Source organism: Stegastes partitus, unplaced genomic scaffold (assembly GCF_000690725.1).
Source record: "Stegastes partitus isolate 25-593 unplaced genomic scaffold, Stegastes_partitus-1.0.2 Scaffold620, whole genome shotgun sequence".
Lineage (NCBI taxonomy): Eukaryota > Metazoa > Chordata > Actinopteri > Pomacentridae > Stegastes > Stegastes partitus.
The window spans coordinates 13,844-30,822 of NW_007578351.1; the positions used below are offsets into that span (position 1 = coordinate 13,844).

At 41.5% G+C, this 16,979-nt stretch overlaps 3 protein-coding genes across 3 annotated transcripts in view; 2 read left to right on the top strand and 1 right to left on the bottom strand.

Moving 5' to 3' along the window:
- Positions 1-8,749, top strand: LOC103362962 (prickle-like protein 2). Its single transcript, XM_008289512.1, has 9 exons — positions 1-132; positions 3,819-3,932; positions 4,059-4,196; positions 4,431-4,634; positions 5,841-6,027; positions 6,595-6,749; positions 6,893-7,694; positions 7,785-8,134; positions 8,213-8,749. The coding sequence occupies exons 1-9, from the start codon at positions 1-3 to the stop codon at positions 8,747-8,749; spliced, it is 2,619 nt and encodes an 872-aa protein (XP_008287734.1).
- Positions 7,373-16,979, top strand: part of LOC103362959 (receptor-type tyrosine-protein phosphatase V-like) — a 22,537-nt gene continuing 12,930 nt past the window's right edge. Inside the window, exon 1 of the mRNA XM_008289509.1 lies at positions 7,373-7,385. The gene's annotated coding sequence lies outside the window, so the exon portion shown is untranslated. The remainder of the gene's footprint in view (positions 7,386-16,979) is intronic.
- LOC103362961 (periphilin-1-like) overlaps positions 11,592-16,979 on the bottom strand; it is a 9,192-nt gene continuing 3,804 nt past the window's right edge. The window contains exons 5-7 of the mRNA XM_008289511.1: positions 15,533-15,591; positions 12,941-13,099; positions 11,592-12,119 (exon numbers count right to left, since the gene is read on the bottom strand). Of these exons, the coding sequence (XP_008287733.1) occupies positions 11,937-12,119; positions 12,941-13,099; positions 15,533-15,591 (401 nt within the window). The 3' untranslated portion in view covers positions 11,592-11,936. The remainder of the gene's footprint in view (positions 12,120-12,940; positions 13,100-15,532; positions 15,592-16,979) is intronic.

Consider the following 16,979-nt stretch of genomic DNA (forward strand, 5'->3'; position numbering starts at 1 on the left):
ATGTCTCTGGAGATGGAGAAGACCATCACCAAGCTGATGTACGACTTCCAGAGGAACTCCACCTCTGATGATGACTCTGGCTGTGCACTGGAGGAATATGCTTGGGTTCCTCCTGGCCTCAGTCCTGAGCAGGTACACACAGTCACAGATTTTCAATTTACACTTGATACCCATTTCCCAACACTCCTAAATGCTTCATTACCTATTGTTTGTTTTTGTCTGGCACAGCCAGACCATGTCAAATTGGACCAAATCGGTCAGAAGAGTTTAATTATTCGGATAATAAAATATCTGTGACATTTTCCTAATAATCCAGAGACAGAAAATTCGCAGATCTAAAAAGCAAGACAATGGATCATCACTGTTTAAAATCTCCCTTCATGGTGGTTCAGTTTGTTCAGGTCTGAGTGAGGAGCAGGGAAGGGCAGGGATGACAAAGAAATCTGAGACTTCTCATGTCAGACATTTCACGGAAGATCATTTGTAAGGACATTTTTCATGTGTCAGTTGTAAAGCTGCCACTGTGTAGGAACCAAAGCAAGACAGAATGACAGCTAAAATCACGAAAAGAAACCACACACTGATTGCACGGTCTGAAGAACAGATGTGAATAAATTGATAAAACGTCTGAATCGCTCTGTTACACAGGTTAAAATAAATAAATAAAAGTTTTGTATGTATGTCTTTATGTACAGGGTTATATTTATATGATTTCACACTCAGACAAAAAGCAGCTCCCCCGATCACCATCAGCTACATGATTATTTATTTGTAGGAATAAAATATAGTGATACTTCATGTTGTCATTTTCCATTTAATGATGCTTTTGTTACACTAAGCCTCACTTTGTCCTGTATTTGAGTGTGTCTGTGCAAATTTAGACCCACGGGAATGGAAGTAATTTGAGTCAGTGAATGTTTGGATGAATCTAATTGACAATGTGTGGCAATGTGTGTATGTGTGCAGGTTTCACAATTCCCTGTCTGGACTCATTTGCAGTTTAAATGCCTTTTAATTGCATGCATGGCCAAGCTAATGTAATCAGTTATGCAAATCTAGAGGAAGATATTTCCTCTTTCTTATTTTTATAGCGTGTTGTTTTTGTCAGCTCTGACACAAGATAAACACGGTTGTGTTCAACTATATTGGGTATAAACACTTCTGTCTTTATTTAGTAAGAGAAGCACTCTAATGCAACAGGCCTCCTAGGGCTCTGTTAACAGATGACAGGATGGGCTGATAACAGTCATTTTCTCAAGTCAGCCATCTTGACAGGATGCTGAAAGAGGCTGCAGCCTCTGTCATCCAACAGGAGGTGCCGGCAATTGTAGCTGCCTGTTTCTTTTGTAATGCACTTGAATGTAATGATTTTTAAGCCTGTCACTTCTAGTTTTTCTCTGTACAATGTTATTAAAGAAACTTGAATTCTAAAAAAAAAAAGATCATTTCATGTAGTGTAGTTCATCGAGCTGTCAGACTTCGAGATCCCCAGTTTTGACTGCATTGACTCAATAAGGTCCAGTTGTGTCAGAATTGGCTTGTTGCAATGATCTATCTCCCAATTTCTGACAAAATGTTCCCAACTGTCCACACACTGGTCATTTCTGACCAACTTGTCAGCAGCAATGCAACACATAAAGGGATATTTGGCATCTTTATCATTTGATATTGTCAACAATGATATGCTCTGGTTGCTAATGAAGTTGTTTAAAAGCTTCAGAGTAAAGAAATTGACAAGATAAAGACTCCAAACACTGCAGCCATTAAGTAATGAATAGATTAATCAAAAAGGTGATTGATATAAATTGAAGCGGCATTCCTTCAGTAACTGGTTTTAATTAATAGTTATTTTCTGAATAAAATCTACAAAACAAAATACAGACGTGAACACTGGATGGTTCTCTTCTATGATAGTTAATAATTACCTTCCGTTTGGAACTGTCCTTTAATGCTTACAAACTCATCTGAGGGGGCAGATTTTGGAGAAGAGCTACTTACCTTAAGTGACCTCGACACGGTCAATGTCACCCTGCACAGCGTAGAATAAAATAAGTGGGTGTGAGAGGGGCAGCACTCAGAAATGCATTTTCTCTCTCTCTGGCTCTCCACCCCACTGATTATGTAAATAGAATCAGCGAAACTTGAGCAAAATAGATCTTTACACTGCGCTGAAAACTAGACCACTTTGTGTCAAAGGCTGAAAATCAGAGACAAGACTGATGAGATTGGCTTCCATCCGTTTGAGTGTTTACTTCTCAAATGCCAATCAAGGTTTTCTCTGTTTCACCCAACATATAAATCCAAACGAGGTTTAGGCCGTGGACACCAAGTGCTACTGCATCATGAATTCCAATTGCAGTGCAAGTGTAGGAGATTTCCTTTAAGCAATCTGAATATTAGCTGTTGAAAATGTAAAGTACCTGATGCTGTTCAAGGTTGTGTCTGCAGCAGCAGCAGCAGCACAGAGCTCATTGTGCCGCACACTTTTAATTCCAGACACTGACTTCCAAGGGCAGTGATGATAGAAGGAAAGACAAAAACTAATTCTATTGGCATGAAGACCGTGATGAATTCATTTGAAAGTCATTTCAGCTTCATTTGGATGGGTTTGTTACCGGAAATTAATGAAATAAGGTAGATTATGTAAACTAGCCAACCTTTAACTCAACTTAATTGACACATAATGACTCATATACCACTGTCTAAGTCCGATTGACATTATATCTCATGCTGCTGTAATTGATGTCTTTATATTAATGGATCACATGACCACTTCTTTGTGGAAGGTATTACATGTGCACTGGTGTTCCCATCTAAGCTTTTATTGCACTGATACTGTCATCATGAACATTATAAATAGAATTCTAAACTAGATACGTGTTGCGGTTGGTAATTAAGACAAAGCTAACTAGTCTATCACAAGTGCTCTCAAAATATTCCAGAATGCAAACCTGGCATTTATGTCTGAAATGTTATGAGAACCCCTTTAATTTTTTTTTTAATTTAGAAAAAAATATATATTTTCTTTTACAGGCTTTTTGCCTTTATTAGCAGGTCAGTGGAGAGAGACAGGAAAGGGGAGAAGAATGGGCAAAGACCTGCAGCAAATGGCCTTGGGCGGCAATCGAACCACTGCGTCAGGGACTATAGCCCCTGTATATGGGTTTGCCATCTTACCCAGTTGAGCTCCTGGGGCACCCAGAACCCCTTTAATTTACTTCAGTTTATCATTTTAAATGGAAAACAAAGTGAGATGTTCACCAGGTACCATCCTGACACAACCAAGGAAAGGCTTTTTCTCTTGCAGAGCGAGCTCACATAGCTGACAGTAACAGCTCATGCAATTCTACATCAACACCTACTCATGTCCATCTTATCTGATGCAATCTATAAGAAATTTTGCAGTACACTCAGGTTATTCTGACCCAAATTACAATTTCAAGGGCTGATGCACTTTCTTTGAATACCAGCGCACTGCCAAACCCACAGAGAGTTATCACTCTGCACTTCCCGCCAGCTCTCGGTTCTTTCTCAGTCCAGCAGCTTCACTGTTTTGGTTCACTCTCATCAGCGTCGATTCCAGCAGCAGCAGGCAGCTGTTTTCAGTAACAACCTGCTCAACACTACCTGCCCAGCACCAAACAGGTGGCTCGCAAGATTTGCAACAAACATATTGGAGCATATTTGTCTTGTGGTTAGCGAAGACTCATGTATCATATAATATGGTGATAAAAATCTGTCAGTGCATTTATGCAGGTTTGACATTGGTTTGAATACTCTAAGGCAGCATCAGAACCACATGTTTGATTTTCTTCCAGGTGCATCAATATTATAACTCCTTACCGGAAGAGAAGGTTCCCTATATTAACAGCCCTGGAGAGAAATATCGCATCAAACAGCTGCTTCACCAGTTGCCACCACATGACAATGAGGTAAAATATTCTCAACAGCACAGCACATTTGTATATGAATATGTATATGAATATTTTTGATTTCTGGTTGTCAGGAAGTATTCCAGTTGTTGTGATGATCCCTGATGATGAGCATCTTTGTTTCAGGTGCGTTATTGTAATGCGCTGGACGAGGAAGAGAAACGAGAGCTTAAGCTCTTTAGCAACCAACGGAAGAAGGACAACCTGGGCAGAGGAAACGTCCGTCCTTTCCCTCTCACCATCAATGGGGCCATCTGTGATAAGGTAACAGCTAACAGCTCCTCGTTTTGATCTAGAGCCTTACTTTTTACGAATATCAAAGACAAACCAAACAAGTGAAGGGGTTCTTTACAGAAACACTTCAGTTTTCATAAGGGCCATCTTCTCGCCTTTCCTCTCCATGTCTTACAATTTGTATCTGTCTTTTTCCTGCCTTTTCTCCCATCTCTATTTGATTCCTCTGCTCTTCTTTTTCTTTTTTCCTTTCCTCTCCCACAGTGTGGTGGTCAAATAAACGGAGGGGACATTGTAGTTTTTGCTGCGAGGGCAGGTCATGGAAAATGCTGGCACCCTCATTGCTTTGTCTGCAGCACATGTGAGGAGCTGTTGGTGGATCTCATATACTTCCACCAGGATGGCAAGATCTTCTGTGGCCGGCACCATGCCGAGAGGCTGAAACCCCGCTGCTGTGCCTGTGATGAGGTGCGACTTTCTGGCTTGGAGCCCTTCAGGGTTGGAAGGGGCTCTGTGCTTTAGAACTCACAGACTTGGATGAAGTTGAAACTGGTCTCAGTCTCAGTATTCCTGCCATGTCGCTGAAAGCCTGCTTGTTTTCAAATTGTAATTTGTTGAAAGCAGGCCTGAGATAACAGTAATAATTACTATTAAAGTTCAGAAAATCTGTTTACCTAAAGTATGGAGAAATATTGCGGTCCAGTGCTTTTATTTGATAAAAAAGGTTCATTTTCATTAGCGCATAGACATAAACCCAATATCACAGGCTAATTTTTTTAAAAAAACACCAAAATTAAAGCAATGTGGTGAAATTAAAAGTTAGAAAGAGACCTTTCTTGATGATAACAATAATTGTGGATCTATTTGAATTCAGTATAAGTATGGTGTAAGTATGCATCCAATGTGAATGTAAGAAATAAAAACAGCAACAAAGGACATCTAGATTATCAGTGCTATTTAATTTGAAACCTGATATGTTTTTTCTTAATTATGTATGAAAAAACAGGAGCTATTTTACAAATTTTAGGTGTCATAAAATGATTAACAGAAAAAACAAGTAGAAAAAAGACCATTAAAAGACAGACAGCTTTAACACCAGTTTTATTTTAGTGAAACACTGTAGTTTTACCTCTTCAAGCCTCTAATAATAACTGGTTTCTAATTATTCCAGTTCGATCATACTGGGAAAGTGTATATCATAATATCATGTATTACATGTGTCAAAGGGCTGCAAGTTGTTGAATTTAATGGGTCAAAGTTAAATATCGGTTGTGTCAATGGTAACAAAAATATTATGAAAATCACTAATGACCGAAGAATGGAGACCAAAATGACCCCAAACTTATACACTACTCAAAATTCTCTTTCTTCAGCAACATTAAAAGTCAATGTTGCTTGAGTGGGGGTGGGAGGGTAATTAAAGTCCTTGTATTGTTAGCTTAGTTGACATCTTCACTGTTAAATCAGTTATGCGGACTAAATAGCTAGATGACATTGTTGTGTCAGATCTGCGTGTGAAAAAATCTTCAAAATAAAGAGTCTGAAAAAAAGTCAATGTTGCAACCACTTGTACAAGTTTAAAAGCATCTTTTTTTTTTTTAAATATCCCCTTATGAATGTCATTCAATTCAAGCCAATTAATGTGTTGATAACTGTAATGTCTGAATCATGCAGATCATCTTTGCTGATGAATGCACCGAGGCCGAGGGCAGACACTGGCACATGAAGCACTTCTGCTGCTATGAATGTGAGACCACCCTCGGTGGGCAGCGCTACATAATGAAGGATGGACGGCCACACTGCTGCAACTGCTTTGAGTCTCTTTATGCAGAATACTGTGATGCGTGTGGAGAACACATAGGTACATGTTTCCTGCATATTTTTTTATTGTTGCCTAAAGTCCTGCAACATATATGAACTGTTCCTGAAACACAGACATTTTTCCTTACACTAGCATCATCGAGAACCTCTAACAGCCATTTATTGTAAGTGTGGGTGTTATCAGCTCTGTGAGGCTTGTGTGCCACAGCTGTGGAGAGGCGGATCCAGTGCAGCGAGATGTGGATGGTTATTATCATCACAAGCTCCAGTAACAGTGAAAGAGTGTGTTTCAGAGGCTGCTTCCATGTTGTATCCAGATGGGAGCTGTGAAAGATGATTACTTCCTCTAGCGGGGGAGCAGGGCTGGTGAAATATATTCGTGCTACCTTACAACTCCAGTGATCATGTAAAGGCACAGAATCACAAATGTTTGAATGCAGAAGAAAAAGGACTCTGTTTGTACAAGATTTTAATACTCCATGACTGTTTAATAGCGTAAGAGTAACAACCCCCTGTAATTGTATACAGTGCAACTCCTGTGTGTTTTCTAAAACCCTAATTTTTGTTGTTATATGGTAAAATGTATTGTCTCCCATCTAAACCAAAGGTATTGACCAAGGCCAGATGACATATGATGGGCAGCACTGGCACGCAACTGAGGAATGTTTTTGCTGTGCCCGTTGCAAGCGCTCTCTGCTGGGCCGCCCCTTCCTGCCAAAGCAGGGGCAGATCTTCTGCTCACGATCCTGCAGTGCCGGACAGGTAAGGGAACTAAAAAATAAAAAATAAAAAATGGGGGGAAAAAAATAGATATATGCATTTAGGTGTGTGTTTATGGATTATTCAATATTTTTACCTTTTCACTGTTAAATAATTGTAAAAATCTGCTTTATTTGAACCAGCAGGATCCAGAAGAGTCTGACTCCTCAGACTCTGCCTTCCAAAGTGCTCGTTCCCGTGAGTCTCGCCACAGCACCAAGGTTGGGAAAAAGGAGCGCAGGAATGCTGAGCAGGAGCGTCGGAGTTCCGAGACCCGCCAGTCAGCTCCTCCACCAATGCCTGACCGTCTGTCTGCTGAAATCGATCCCCTGTCTGTTCAGATGGACCGTTTAAGCCTCTCATCTAGCCAGACTCCAAGCAGGACACCTAACCGCACGCCTAGCCGCACTCCAAGTCGTGCCCCAAGCCTTAACCAGGTGTGGATGAGCCGGGATGACCCCTTCATCCCTGCTTCCTATGAGGGCCCCCAGCGGGATCCCTCCCCCTCCCCTACACCTATTCATCTGCTGGGCCAGTGTAATGCCAGACAGGGCTACAATCCAAACGCAAATGCTCATCCACCAGCCCAGACTCCTGCCAACCAAGGAAAGAGGCCTGATTCCTGGGGGAAGGAACAAGGTAATGCCAAGAGGACCCCTATGTCTGCCATGAGAGGCCACTCCTTTAATGAAAACTGGATTCAGCACAGCCAGGATGAGTTCAGACCCAACAAGCTGCGCACCCAGATGAGCTTCAATGAGATGTCTAGCCAGAACCAGGGGTTCTCTGACAAGAGGAGCATCAGTCTGCATGGATTCCAGAGAGACGGCAGGCCCCCACTTACCAGGAGGAACCCTATCAATGCCATGAGCTTCAATGAGCCCCTCACTCCTCTTGAGCAGACCCCTCGAGGATCAATGGACTCCCTTACTATGTCCAATGCTACAGGTACAGTAGTATACATAATACCATGTGATATAACATGATATGAAGGTAAATTATATTAAAACTTGATATTTTATTTATGGTTTTTAGCAGGTAACTCTTTGGATGGAGTCAGCAAGCGTCAGGAGCATCTGTCAAGGTTCTCCATGCCTGACCTGAGTAAGGACTCAGGCGTAAATGTGTCTGAAAAGAGCAACATGGGCACCCTCAGCTCCTCAGTCCAGTTCCACAGCACAGAGTCGCTGTCCTCCTCTCGCCCCTACAACAACAACAACATGTACGCTCCACTGAGAGTCGGGTACCCACTGCAGTACTGGGATGGCCCTCAGCCACTAGGCTTCGATGGCAAAGGTCGTGTCGGGGTGATGGGCAGCAGCGGAAACCTGCGGATGGCTCCCATGAGCGACAGAATGCCCCGCCGACGTATAAGTGCGCAGGAATCTGTGTCCCAGCAGCAGCAACAGCAGCAGCCGCAACCAAGACGCCGCAAACACCATCGTGGGAACAACGGTAGTGGGCAGCACCGCAGTGGCCGCCACCACAAACGCTCTCGCCGTTCTCGCTCCGACAACGCCTTGCACCTGGTGGCAGATCGGCCCACTCAAATGGTGGAGCTACCCTACCGCCGCGTTCAGGAGGATTACGATCGCTTCCCTTCCGGTCATGCTGCTCGGGAGTTATTCGGTTTGGAGCCGGGCGGATGCAGGCAACAGCCCCATAGGCCCTGCCCCCGCACCACTTCTGATCTTACCTTGCAGAATGCTGGCTGGCAGCCTGTGGGACTGGGTGGGCCATGCTGGGGCGACGGATACATGGAGGCTGCGGACCCCTGGTGCTCCAGCTGCTCCTCCTCTTCCGAATCTGAGGGAGATGAGGGTTATTTTCTGGGTGAACCGATCCCTCGGCCTGTGCAGCTGTGCTACATCAACAACGAGGAGCTACGTCATCGCTACAGCCCCTCTGGGATGGGCGGCCATCATGGACCTCTGCACGGACCGATTCATGGCCAGCTGCACACCCGCCAGAGGAGGAAGAGCAAAAACTGCATAATTTCCTAGATATAGAGCAAGGAGATGGGGAGGGATGAGCAGGAGAGTGAAAGAGATGAGAGAGAAAGGTAAGGAGACGGTTAAAGCAGCAGAGAGGAGGAACAGAAGGAGTGGGAAGGTGAGAGTGAGACAGATGAGTGCAAGAGTGAAAAGAGAGTTTGTGCATGTGTGTGTGTTTGTGTGTGTGTGCGTGGTGGGGTTGAAAAGAAAAAAAAAAAAACTGCCTATTTTTTGTGCTTGTGAGCTTACACAACTCTCCACCGGGTAGTGTTTGTGTACACCTACACAGAATGATCTAATCATAAGAGGAAGCTCAGCTGGCTTACACAACAGGAATGTTTACAGTGATGGAGATCAACTCCGCTGATGGTAATAGGAAGCACTGATGAATTTGACTGCTAAATATACTGTGGTCAAGGTAAATAACATGACGTATGTGCGTGTCTGTGCGTGTATCCATGTTACGGAGGGATCGAACAATTCCTTTACAGTTTGAGAAGGAAAGTAAAAACTGGTCAAACTGCAGTGATCTGACTGTTCACGTCGCAGCTCAGTGATCCAAGCCCTGGGCAGTTAACTTATTCTATGTGGACAAACCAGAAATTGTGTTGGGATAGTGAAAGCTACGTGCTAGATTCCAAGCTATGTCATTGTTTACCTCAGTGGAATCCAAATGCTGCTGGAATATAGTGTTGGCTCGCTAGCCCTGTTATCACCTTGTACAAATAGTCTGTTGAACCTTGTGCTCTACATAGCCAGCTCTCCATGCTTTACCAAGGACAGAGCGCCGGACAGCCTCTGCTCCTTGACCATTCAGGCACAGTAACGTCAGGTATGGTCCCGTTTTCTCTTCTGCAACATGCTTTGTTTTTTGAGAGTTACCTATAGATGATTAAGAATAATAATAATAAAAATAATAATAATGATAATGCTGACAATAATAATAATAATGCAAATAATAATTATAACAATATTAAAGAATAATACCTGCTAAATGTATATATAGTAATAAACTTTAATAATGGATGTAGTAATGTAAATGTTCTGTAAATATGGTCTTAAATATTTATATATTTTGTAACTAAAGAATCATTATTTGTATAACATGATGTAGAGATAGGGAGGCTTGCATGTTGATTTGTTGTTGTTGTCTCATACTGAAAATAAAGTGTACTTCAATGAACAACGGGGAAGTGGTATCTATTAGCTGCATTCAGTTCTGTGGTTGGTTGAGCCTGACCTCTGACTGAGCTGTTTCTAAGCAAGGTTTTTAAATATGTTCACACTGGAAGAGCGACTGAAAAAATAAACTCAAAAGAAGTCACATTTGCTCTGCATGTAAGAGATTATGATGACACACGGCAAGAAAAGCACAGGTGACAGAAATGTTCCGTCAGGTGTCCTCCAGCACAGTAGCATGCGCCTGAAAGCGGCACGGCTAAATGGAATGCAGGTGCAGGTTTTAATTTGATCAGTACACTTGTGCTTCTCACACCACGACAAGGCATGTGCTATGAGGAAGGTCTTGTGTCGCACAATTCAGTAAATGAGCTCTTCACAGGTGCAGAAGAAAATAAAAAAAAAGCACTAAACACAAATTGACCTGGAGAGAAATCTAGAAGAAATGGCAAGGGGATAACCACAGGTGTTAGGACACGTTTTCTCAGAATGGTGGATATTTGTGCCAAATTTTTATGCCGTAAGTTGTTGACTTATTTCAGTTTGGACAAAGGTGATGGATTGTCACATTACTCACATAACCATCCCTACAGCCATGCTAATGATCAAAATATATTATGTAATTAAATCTTTAAAAAAAAAAAAACATGCTTTCTTTTTGTGATGTTTGTCAGTCGCTTTGTAAAGTCGCACTTTGCCTTTCATGATGTATTGGCACACTGTGACTAATAGATTACATTTTGTCGTGATGCACATGGATTTGGGCTACAGCACTTTCATGTTATTAGACTTGAACCTGACATTACTGGACTTTTTCCAGGATCAGTACATCAATAAAAGGAAGACATTTGTATCATCTGATAATTTTTTTAACATAAACACTGTTATTTTTATAATCTAAACTGTACTCCACACTCAAACTGGACAAACAGCTTAAAATAGAAGCAGCAGAAGATTTCCCAACGTTTGGTACCTGTTGTGGCCCAAGCTACAGAAACAATGAACATATTTCCCTAAAAGCAGCTGGATGATGACTGGTGTTACTTTTGCAGGCTTTACAAAACTGCTTTTCGAGCCACGGAATAAATTATACAGTTGGTTCCACGGGGTGATTATGAAAATCTCATGAGTAAACTGGACTAACCAGGGGGTGACCCCAACGGTGCTCTGTGGTATTCAGCACCAGAACCTGAGCAGCAGATCCTTAAGGTTCTAACTGGAATGAATCAGACTTTGTTCAAGCACATTCCCAACACCCTGTTTTTGGTTTGTGGTTTGACCCTCTTCAGACCCCTGTCAGTAGGAATACACCACTGCTGATCAGGGACACCTTAAGCCTTGCCACGGATGCTCCAACGTAATTATCTGGTGATAATGATTTAGCCCTTTTCATGCTTCCAGTCTTTACACCTGACATTTCTCCCACATCCAACTGATCAACGACGAGAGGCCATCTACCATGTAGCATATCGCAGACTCTGACATGCACTGTTGTTTCAAGATAATCACATCAACTCTCAGTGTTTTGGTTTTTCACATACATCCCACTCTTTCCCACTGTTCAAATACGTAAACAACATTAAGTGGCCCAGTCACCCACTGACCCTTTAACATATTATCTGGAATGATTTGAGTTCATCTGAAAAGCTGGAAAACACTGTGAACCACATGGTGTTGTAAACAATGTTTAATTATTGCAAACATCAAAATACTATACATTTCGGAGGTCTTCATAAGAACATTTAAAGCAATACAACCAGTGTATTCATTTTTGTTGTCATCACATCTTTTTAAAAATTAGAAACAATATAAAATATTCAAAATTTCCTTTTCATTCTTCACCAGTGATGCTCAGTGTTCAGCATTAGCCTGAGCACAGAGAAGATTTGGTCCAGGCAGCAGGCATGAATATACAAGATTATCACAACGAGGGAAAACACAAAAGCAAGGTTCAATCAAAGTCTAACCAAGAAGTGAAAAAAAAATGCTTAGAAGACAGGCGGGACCGTGCGCCTGATTAATGCGACAGCTCCCTGGAGTCGTAGTCGTCGATGAATTTCTCCATGGCCTCTACACAGCGTTTGCCAATGTCCCTGAGGTTCTCCTGCAGCGAGGACTGGATGGCGTGCTCCAGGGAAGGATCCTTCGCAATCAGCATCTTCACTACGAGGCCAAACATTTCACATTCCTGATAGTACACCTGAAAGACAGACACAACTGTGGTTTTAGGGCAAACGCTCCGAGAGGGAAAGGACGAAGTATGAGAGGGAGCAGGAAATCAGACAGAAGAGTAAGTGGGAGCGTTGGAGGGAACAGAGGAGCAGAACAAATGAATTAGGCGAGAAGTCTTGTCATGCATTTCCGATTACCACTGAATGGATTAACAAACCACGGAAACACTTGCATGCAAACAGTTCACAAGTGTTGTGTGCGTAGAGTTTTGTAGACATTTTTGCATCAGCTACCTGTTGCCAGACTGTTTTTTTTTTCCCCTTGCAGTGCCTCTATAATCCTGCAACCATGGAGATATGAAAAGCGAGAGGCCATGTTTTCCGCAAAGTGAGTGGAGACACACACACACTCTCTCACACAAACACACAGTCGACGAGCAGAGCCTCATGTGATGTCTGTCACATTGAAGGCAGCATTAAAGCACGTGTCGGAGTCTCTTGTGATACAGGTGAGCCAGTCTCGCTTTATGTTTCCAATCAATTAGAGAAAATAAAAACAGAAGAATACCGCTATCAATCATGTCAAACGGCGAAAAAGACCCTCTTTGTCAGGCTTGGCAAAGTGAAGCCAGTGACACTCCTGTTGCCTCAGGCTCAGCATTTCAAAATTAATGTTTATACTACAGCAAACAAATCTCTTTCCCTTGTCTCATGTCTCCGAGCGCTTTCTAAGATCTTCTCAGTGTCATCCTTTCTCTAATCCCAGCTTCTCTTATCTCTTCTCTTCCTCTATCTGTCTATAACTATCCCCTCTCCCTGGATGTGTTTGTGTGTTATGACACTCCCCCACCTCATCTATCTCTCTCCTCTTCTGTTGGATGGCTCTGTCTCGTGCTGCCGTCTGGCTCACAGTTGAAGGGAGCTCCCTGTCTCTGCTTCGTTCTCTGTCTTTGCTTTTGGTCCCCTTGTGATCTCTCTCCCTGCTTTGGTTCCTGTCGCTCTGACAAACCTTCAAAACAGAAAGAAGAAGGGGGGAAAAAAAAGACAGGAGTTGGACTGTAGTAATCAGACAGTTGGCCAAAAACATGGCTGCAAACGCCTGATGATGACTGAGCTGCTAATGACCAGAAGATGACTAAAGCAAAGCTTCACATGTCAACTTGTAACACTGAGGCAAATAAATGAGAGATTCTGCAACTGCTCTGACTGCGCATGTTTTCAGTAGCACAAAATACACCACACAAGAGAAGCACAGCACGGTAGTAATACCAACAGTGGAACAGCACATAGCAAGAGTGAGCAACTAGCTGGTGAACATACCGGAGCATAAAGCAGGTAGGAGGTGAAACCAAAAACTGAACCAGAAACAAGACTGTGAGTGTTAATCCTAATTGCTGTGTAAACAAGTTACTGTTTATTGTTCAGCTTCATGGGGTGATGAAACATCACTGTTGTGTTGGTAACTTGTCTCTGTTGGCCTCGAGTGACCACAATAATCAGTTAATCCAGATTTTAATCCAGATTTAATGAGTCATTTACTTGCTCACCTTCCAGTAAGCTTCTCATCTGTAGTTCTAACTGTTAGTCAATAATGAAGATGCATCTGGTGTTTCTGACTTAATTAACTGTCACCATTATTTAAAAAGCTACATAAAAAGACAAAAAATGTTTTATTACAGAGAGAATTAGGAGAGCAAAAGGAGCATCTCACAAACGGGCAACCCGGAAGCTGTCCTTACTTAGTATAGGTCAACAAAACAGACATAAAGTACAACTTTATAAAGTGGCACCAAGACAAAATGACATTTACTGGTTAAGTTTTACATTAGCTGCACAATCTTCAAAATCACACTGAACTGGACATTTTTACTGACCTCTTTGCACAAACTGTTTATCTCAATTCAGTGTGCACTTTACAATTACTACTGTAGTCACTTTGTCACTGCCATAGTGATTTTATCCAAACCAGTTTTACAAATGTACAGTGCACTTTACGGCCACTGCTGCTGTCAGTTCAAGTCTGCTTATTTGTGTAGAATTGGTTTAGTTTTTTATACCTGTTGGGGTTTTGGTTTGGTCTGGTTTTTGGTACATATGACAATAAACCTCTTGAATCTTGAATATTGAAAAGTAGAACAACACATTTTGACTCTATAAATTATTGGTTAGGTTTAAAGAGTTGAATTTCAAGTTTAAAAAAATACTTTTTTTTTCATCTTTTCATTATAAACCCGGTGTGTTTTGTGTCAGGAAGCACTGGCTGTTATCACAGATGTGTGCCTTTAGGCAACTCCTGCTATCAACAGCTCCGGTCACATTTATTAACACAGCACTGATTAGAATATTGACTGATGGAAATTTAAAAAAAAAAAAAAGCAGCCAGTGATTCTTTGATTTCTCTTGTCCTCTTCACTTTAACTTCACTGCAGCAGTCACCAGCTGCGATTCATCATGTGCAGCTCTGCTCCGTGCTGTGCTGAGGTCAGCCAAGAAATTTATGCATTCATTTGATTTCAGCCTTTTCAGCAGCACCTGGTCTCTTTGCATTAAACAGTCCCCTGCATTTACTGTGTGTCTGATGTACAAACAAAAACACCACCTCCTTGGATGCAAACATATTGTAAGTACAATTAGTGGCTCAATCAATCGATTGATCAACAGAAAAATAATTTGTAAACTACAAGAAATTTGGACATCTTACTTTTGGATTTAGGAAATGGGCATTTGTCTGTGCTTTCTGACATTTCCTAAACAAAGATTAATCAAGAAACTGTTGAGTGGATTTTGTGATAATAAAAATAATTGTTAGTTGAAGCCTTTTTTCCTTCCACGAACATGACAGGAAATCAATCACAGCATTCACATTAGGGCTGCAACTAATGGATGTTTTCAGTATCAACTGATCTTCCAATTTTTTCCTTGATTAATTATTTTTTTGGTCTATAAAACATCCCAAAACTGAGAAAAAAAATGCCCATCACAGTATCCTACAGCACAAGTTAAGTTTTTAAATGTCAAAAACTCCATAAAATCTAAATGAGTGTATTGTAAGACCAAGAAACCCAAAATATTCTAACATTTCAGAACATGGAGTCATTAATTATCTGGCATTATTGCTTTAAAAATGACCTAAACCATGAATTGACTGTCAAAAGAGCAGCTGACTCATTTTCTTTGGAAAGACAAATTAATTCTGAACTGTTGGACCTATAATTTATTTGTCTAAACCATGGTTTAGAGTTTCCCTATCAGCATAAAACTGGTATAAATCATATCTGAATAACAGCGCTTAGTGTGTGCTGCACCGTATCAGACTGACATTTTGCAAGAAAAAACAGTACAATAATATGTCAGTTTTCAGGACCGGGTGGTGGACCACTACATTTTTGAACATCTCATAATAAAGTGAGAAGCAGAGCAGAGATTTTGCTTGTGAACTTACAGTGAACGTCATGTCCTTGTCTCTGCTGGAAGTGGACCTGGCTAAGAAAGGTTTAGTTGCTGGAAAACAGACAAATCACAAGGTCAACACAACAACACAACAAGAGAATTTTTGTGTTCGATCTCAAACAAAAACACTTGTTAGTACTGTATTCCTTTTCTATTTACAGCGTCTGAAGGCACGTATGGTATCTGAAGTCATTTATCAAGACTGATGCTATGCTCACGCCTGAAATCTGAAATCCATACAAGTTTCGGAAAAATCTGTTGACATCTGAGAAATTCGCTTCTCAGTACAGGACTGCAGTACTTTCTGTGAACCAAAAACCTTCGTTATGGCTCATTATATGTATACTTCTGGCTAGTCTCTCCTTCTCTTTTTCTCTCTCACTCTCATATACACACAAATCAGCGATGAGTCACCATCATCGCACCATCACTCAGGCACACGGGGAAAAAAAAAAAACCTGTTCCATACTCACACATACACAAACACACACCTCCACAGTGCTGCAGTGTGTGCGCAGATACAGTGGCTGTGTGCAAGAGAAGATAAAAACATACAGTACCAGCAGCTCAGCTGTTAAAAAAACACAGCATATCATACCACTTTACAGAAGGAAACTCCACAATTAGTGTTACAACCAAGGAAACAGATTTTAAATCTCTCCTGTTTACTTAAGAAACTCTTCCCACTGGCAAAATGATGAAGCAATTCTCTTTAAATCTACCCCTAACTAACTAAATCACACAGTTCGCATGAGATATACACTGTGTAACTGTTTGACTACTAGCAATTCACTGATGACATGATCCATCTATCGAGCCAAGGGAAAGCTTCTTAGTGATCACCATTATGTAACATTGCTTTGTTGCTACCAGAGTGTGACTACCTACCAACCACCAGATACCATGATGAGCAAATGCCCTCCAAATATTTGTAATGCAAAGTGTTCATGACGACGTATGTGGAGCTCTGCTTGCTTATGCTGCCACCCAATGGTCGTTTGAGAGAGCACAAATGCATAATGTAAAGCTTGCAGAGGACATTATGTAATATACTGTACGTGCATGCATGCGTATGGTGACACATGCAGGAGGTGGAGACAATAAGATTATCCGTTAGTAGAGTTTAAAGTGTTTGGCTTTTATTGGGATTGTGTCAGAGGGTTGTTCATTTGTATATGCCAAAGAAAATAGCCCTCTGTGGTTTGGGGTGATATATTGAGCTGTTTTCACTTCCACTAGAATTACACCAGGCCACAAGAATTGTCTCCAGTCAGCCACAAGTGCATTTGTGTAAATATAAGCAGTGCGGCTGGCTTAAAATTGATCTAAACCGTTTGAAAGATAATAGAACCGAAACAGTCTATGTGCCTCCAAATTGAATAGCTTGTGTCTTCTTTCCAATCTATGTGGCTAATACTGTCTCAGTGCATGACTCAAGC

What these genes read in the sequence shown, in the direction of transcription:
- LOC103362962 (XM_008289512.1), top strand. Translation starts at nt 1, where the DNA reads ATGTCTCTGGAGATGGAGAAGACCATCACCAAGCTGATGTACGACTTC. An exon ending in ATGGGGCCATCTGTGATAAG is followed by an intron (nt 4,197 to 4,430) that starts GTAACAGCTAAC and finishes CCTCTCCCACAG; the next exon opens with TGTGGTGGTCAAATAAACGG. An exon ending in GTATAAGTGCGCAGGAATCT is followed by an intron (nt 8,135 to 8,212) that starts GTGTCCCAGCAG and finishes GGTAGTGGGCAG; the next exon opens with CACCGCAGTGGCCGCCACCA.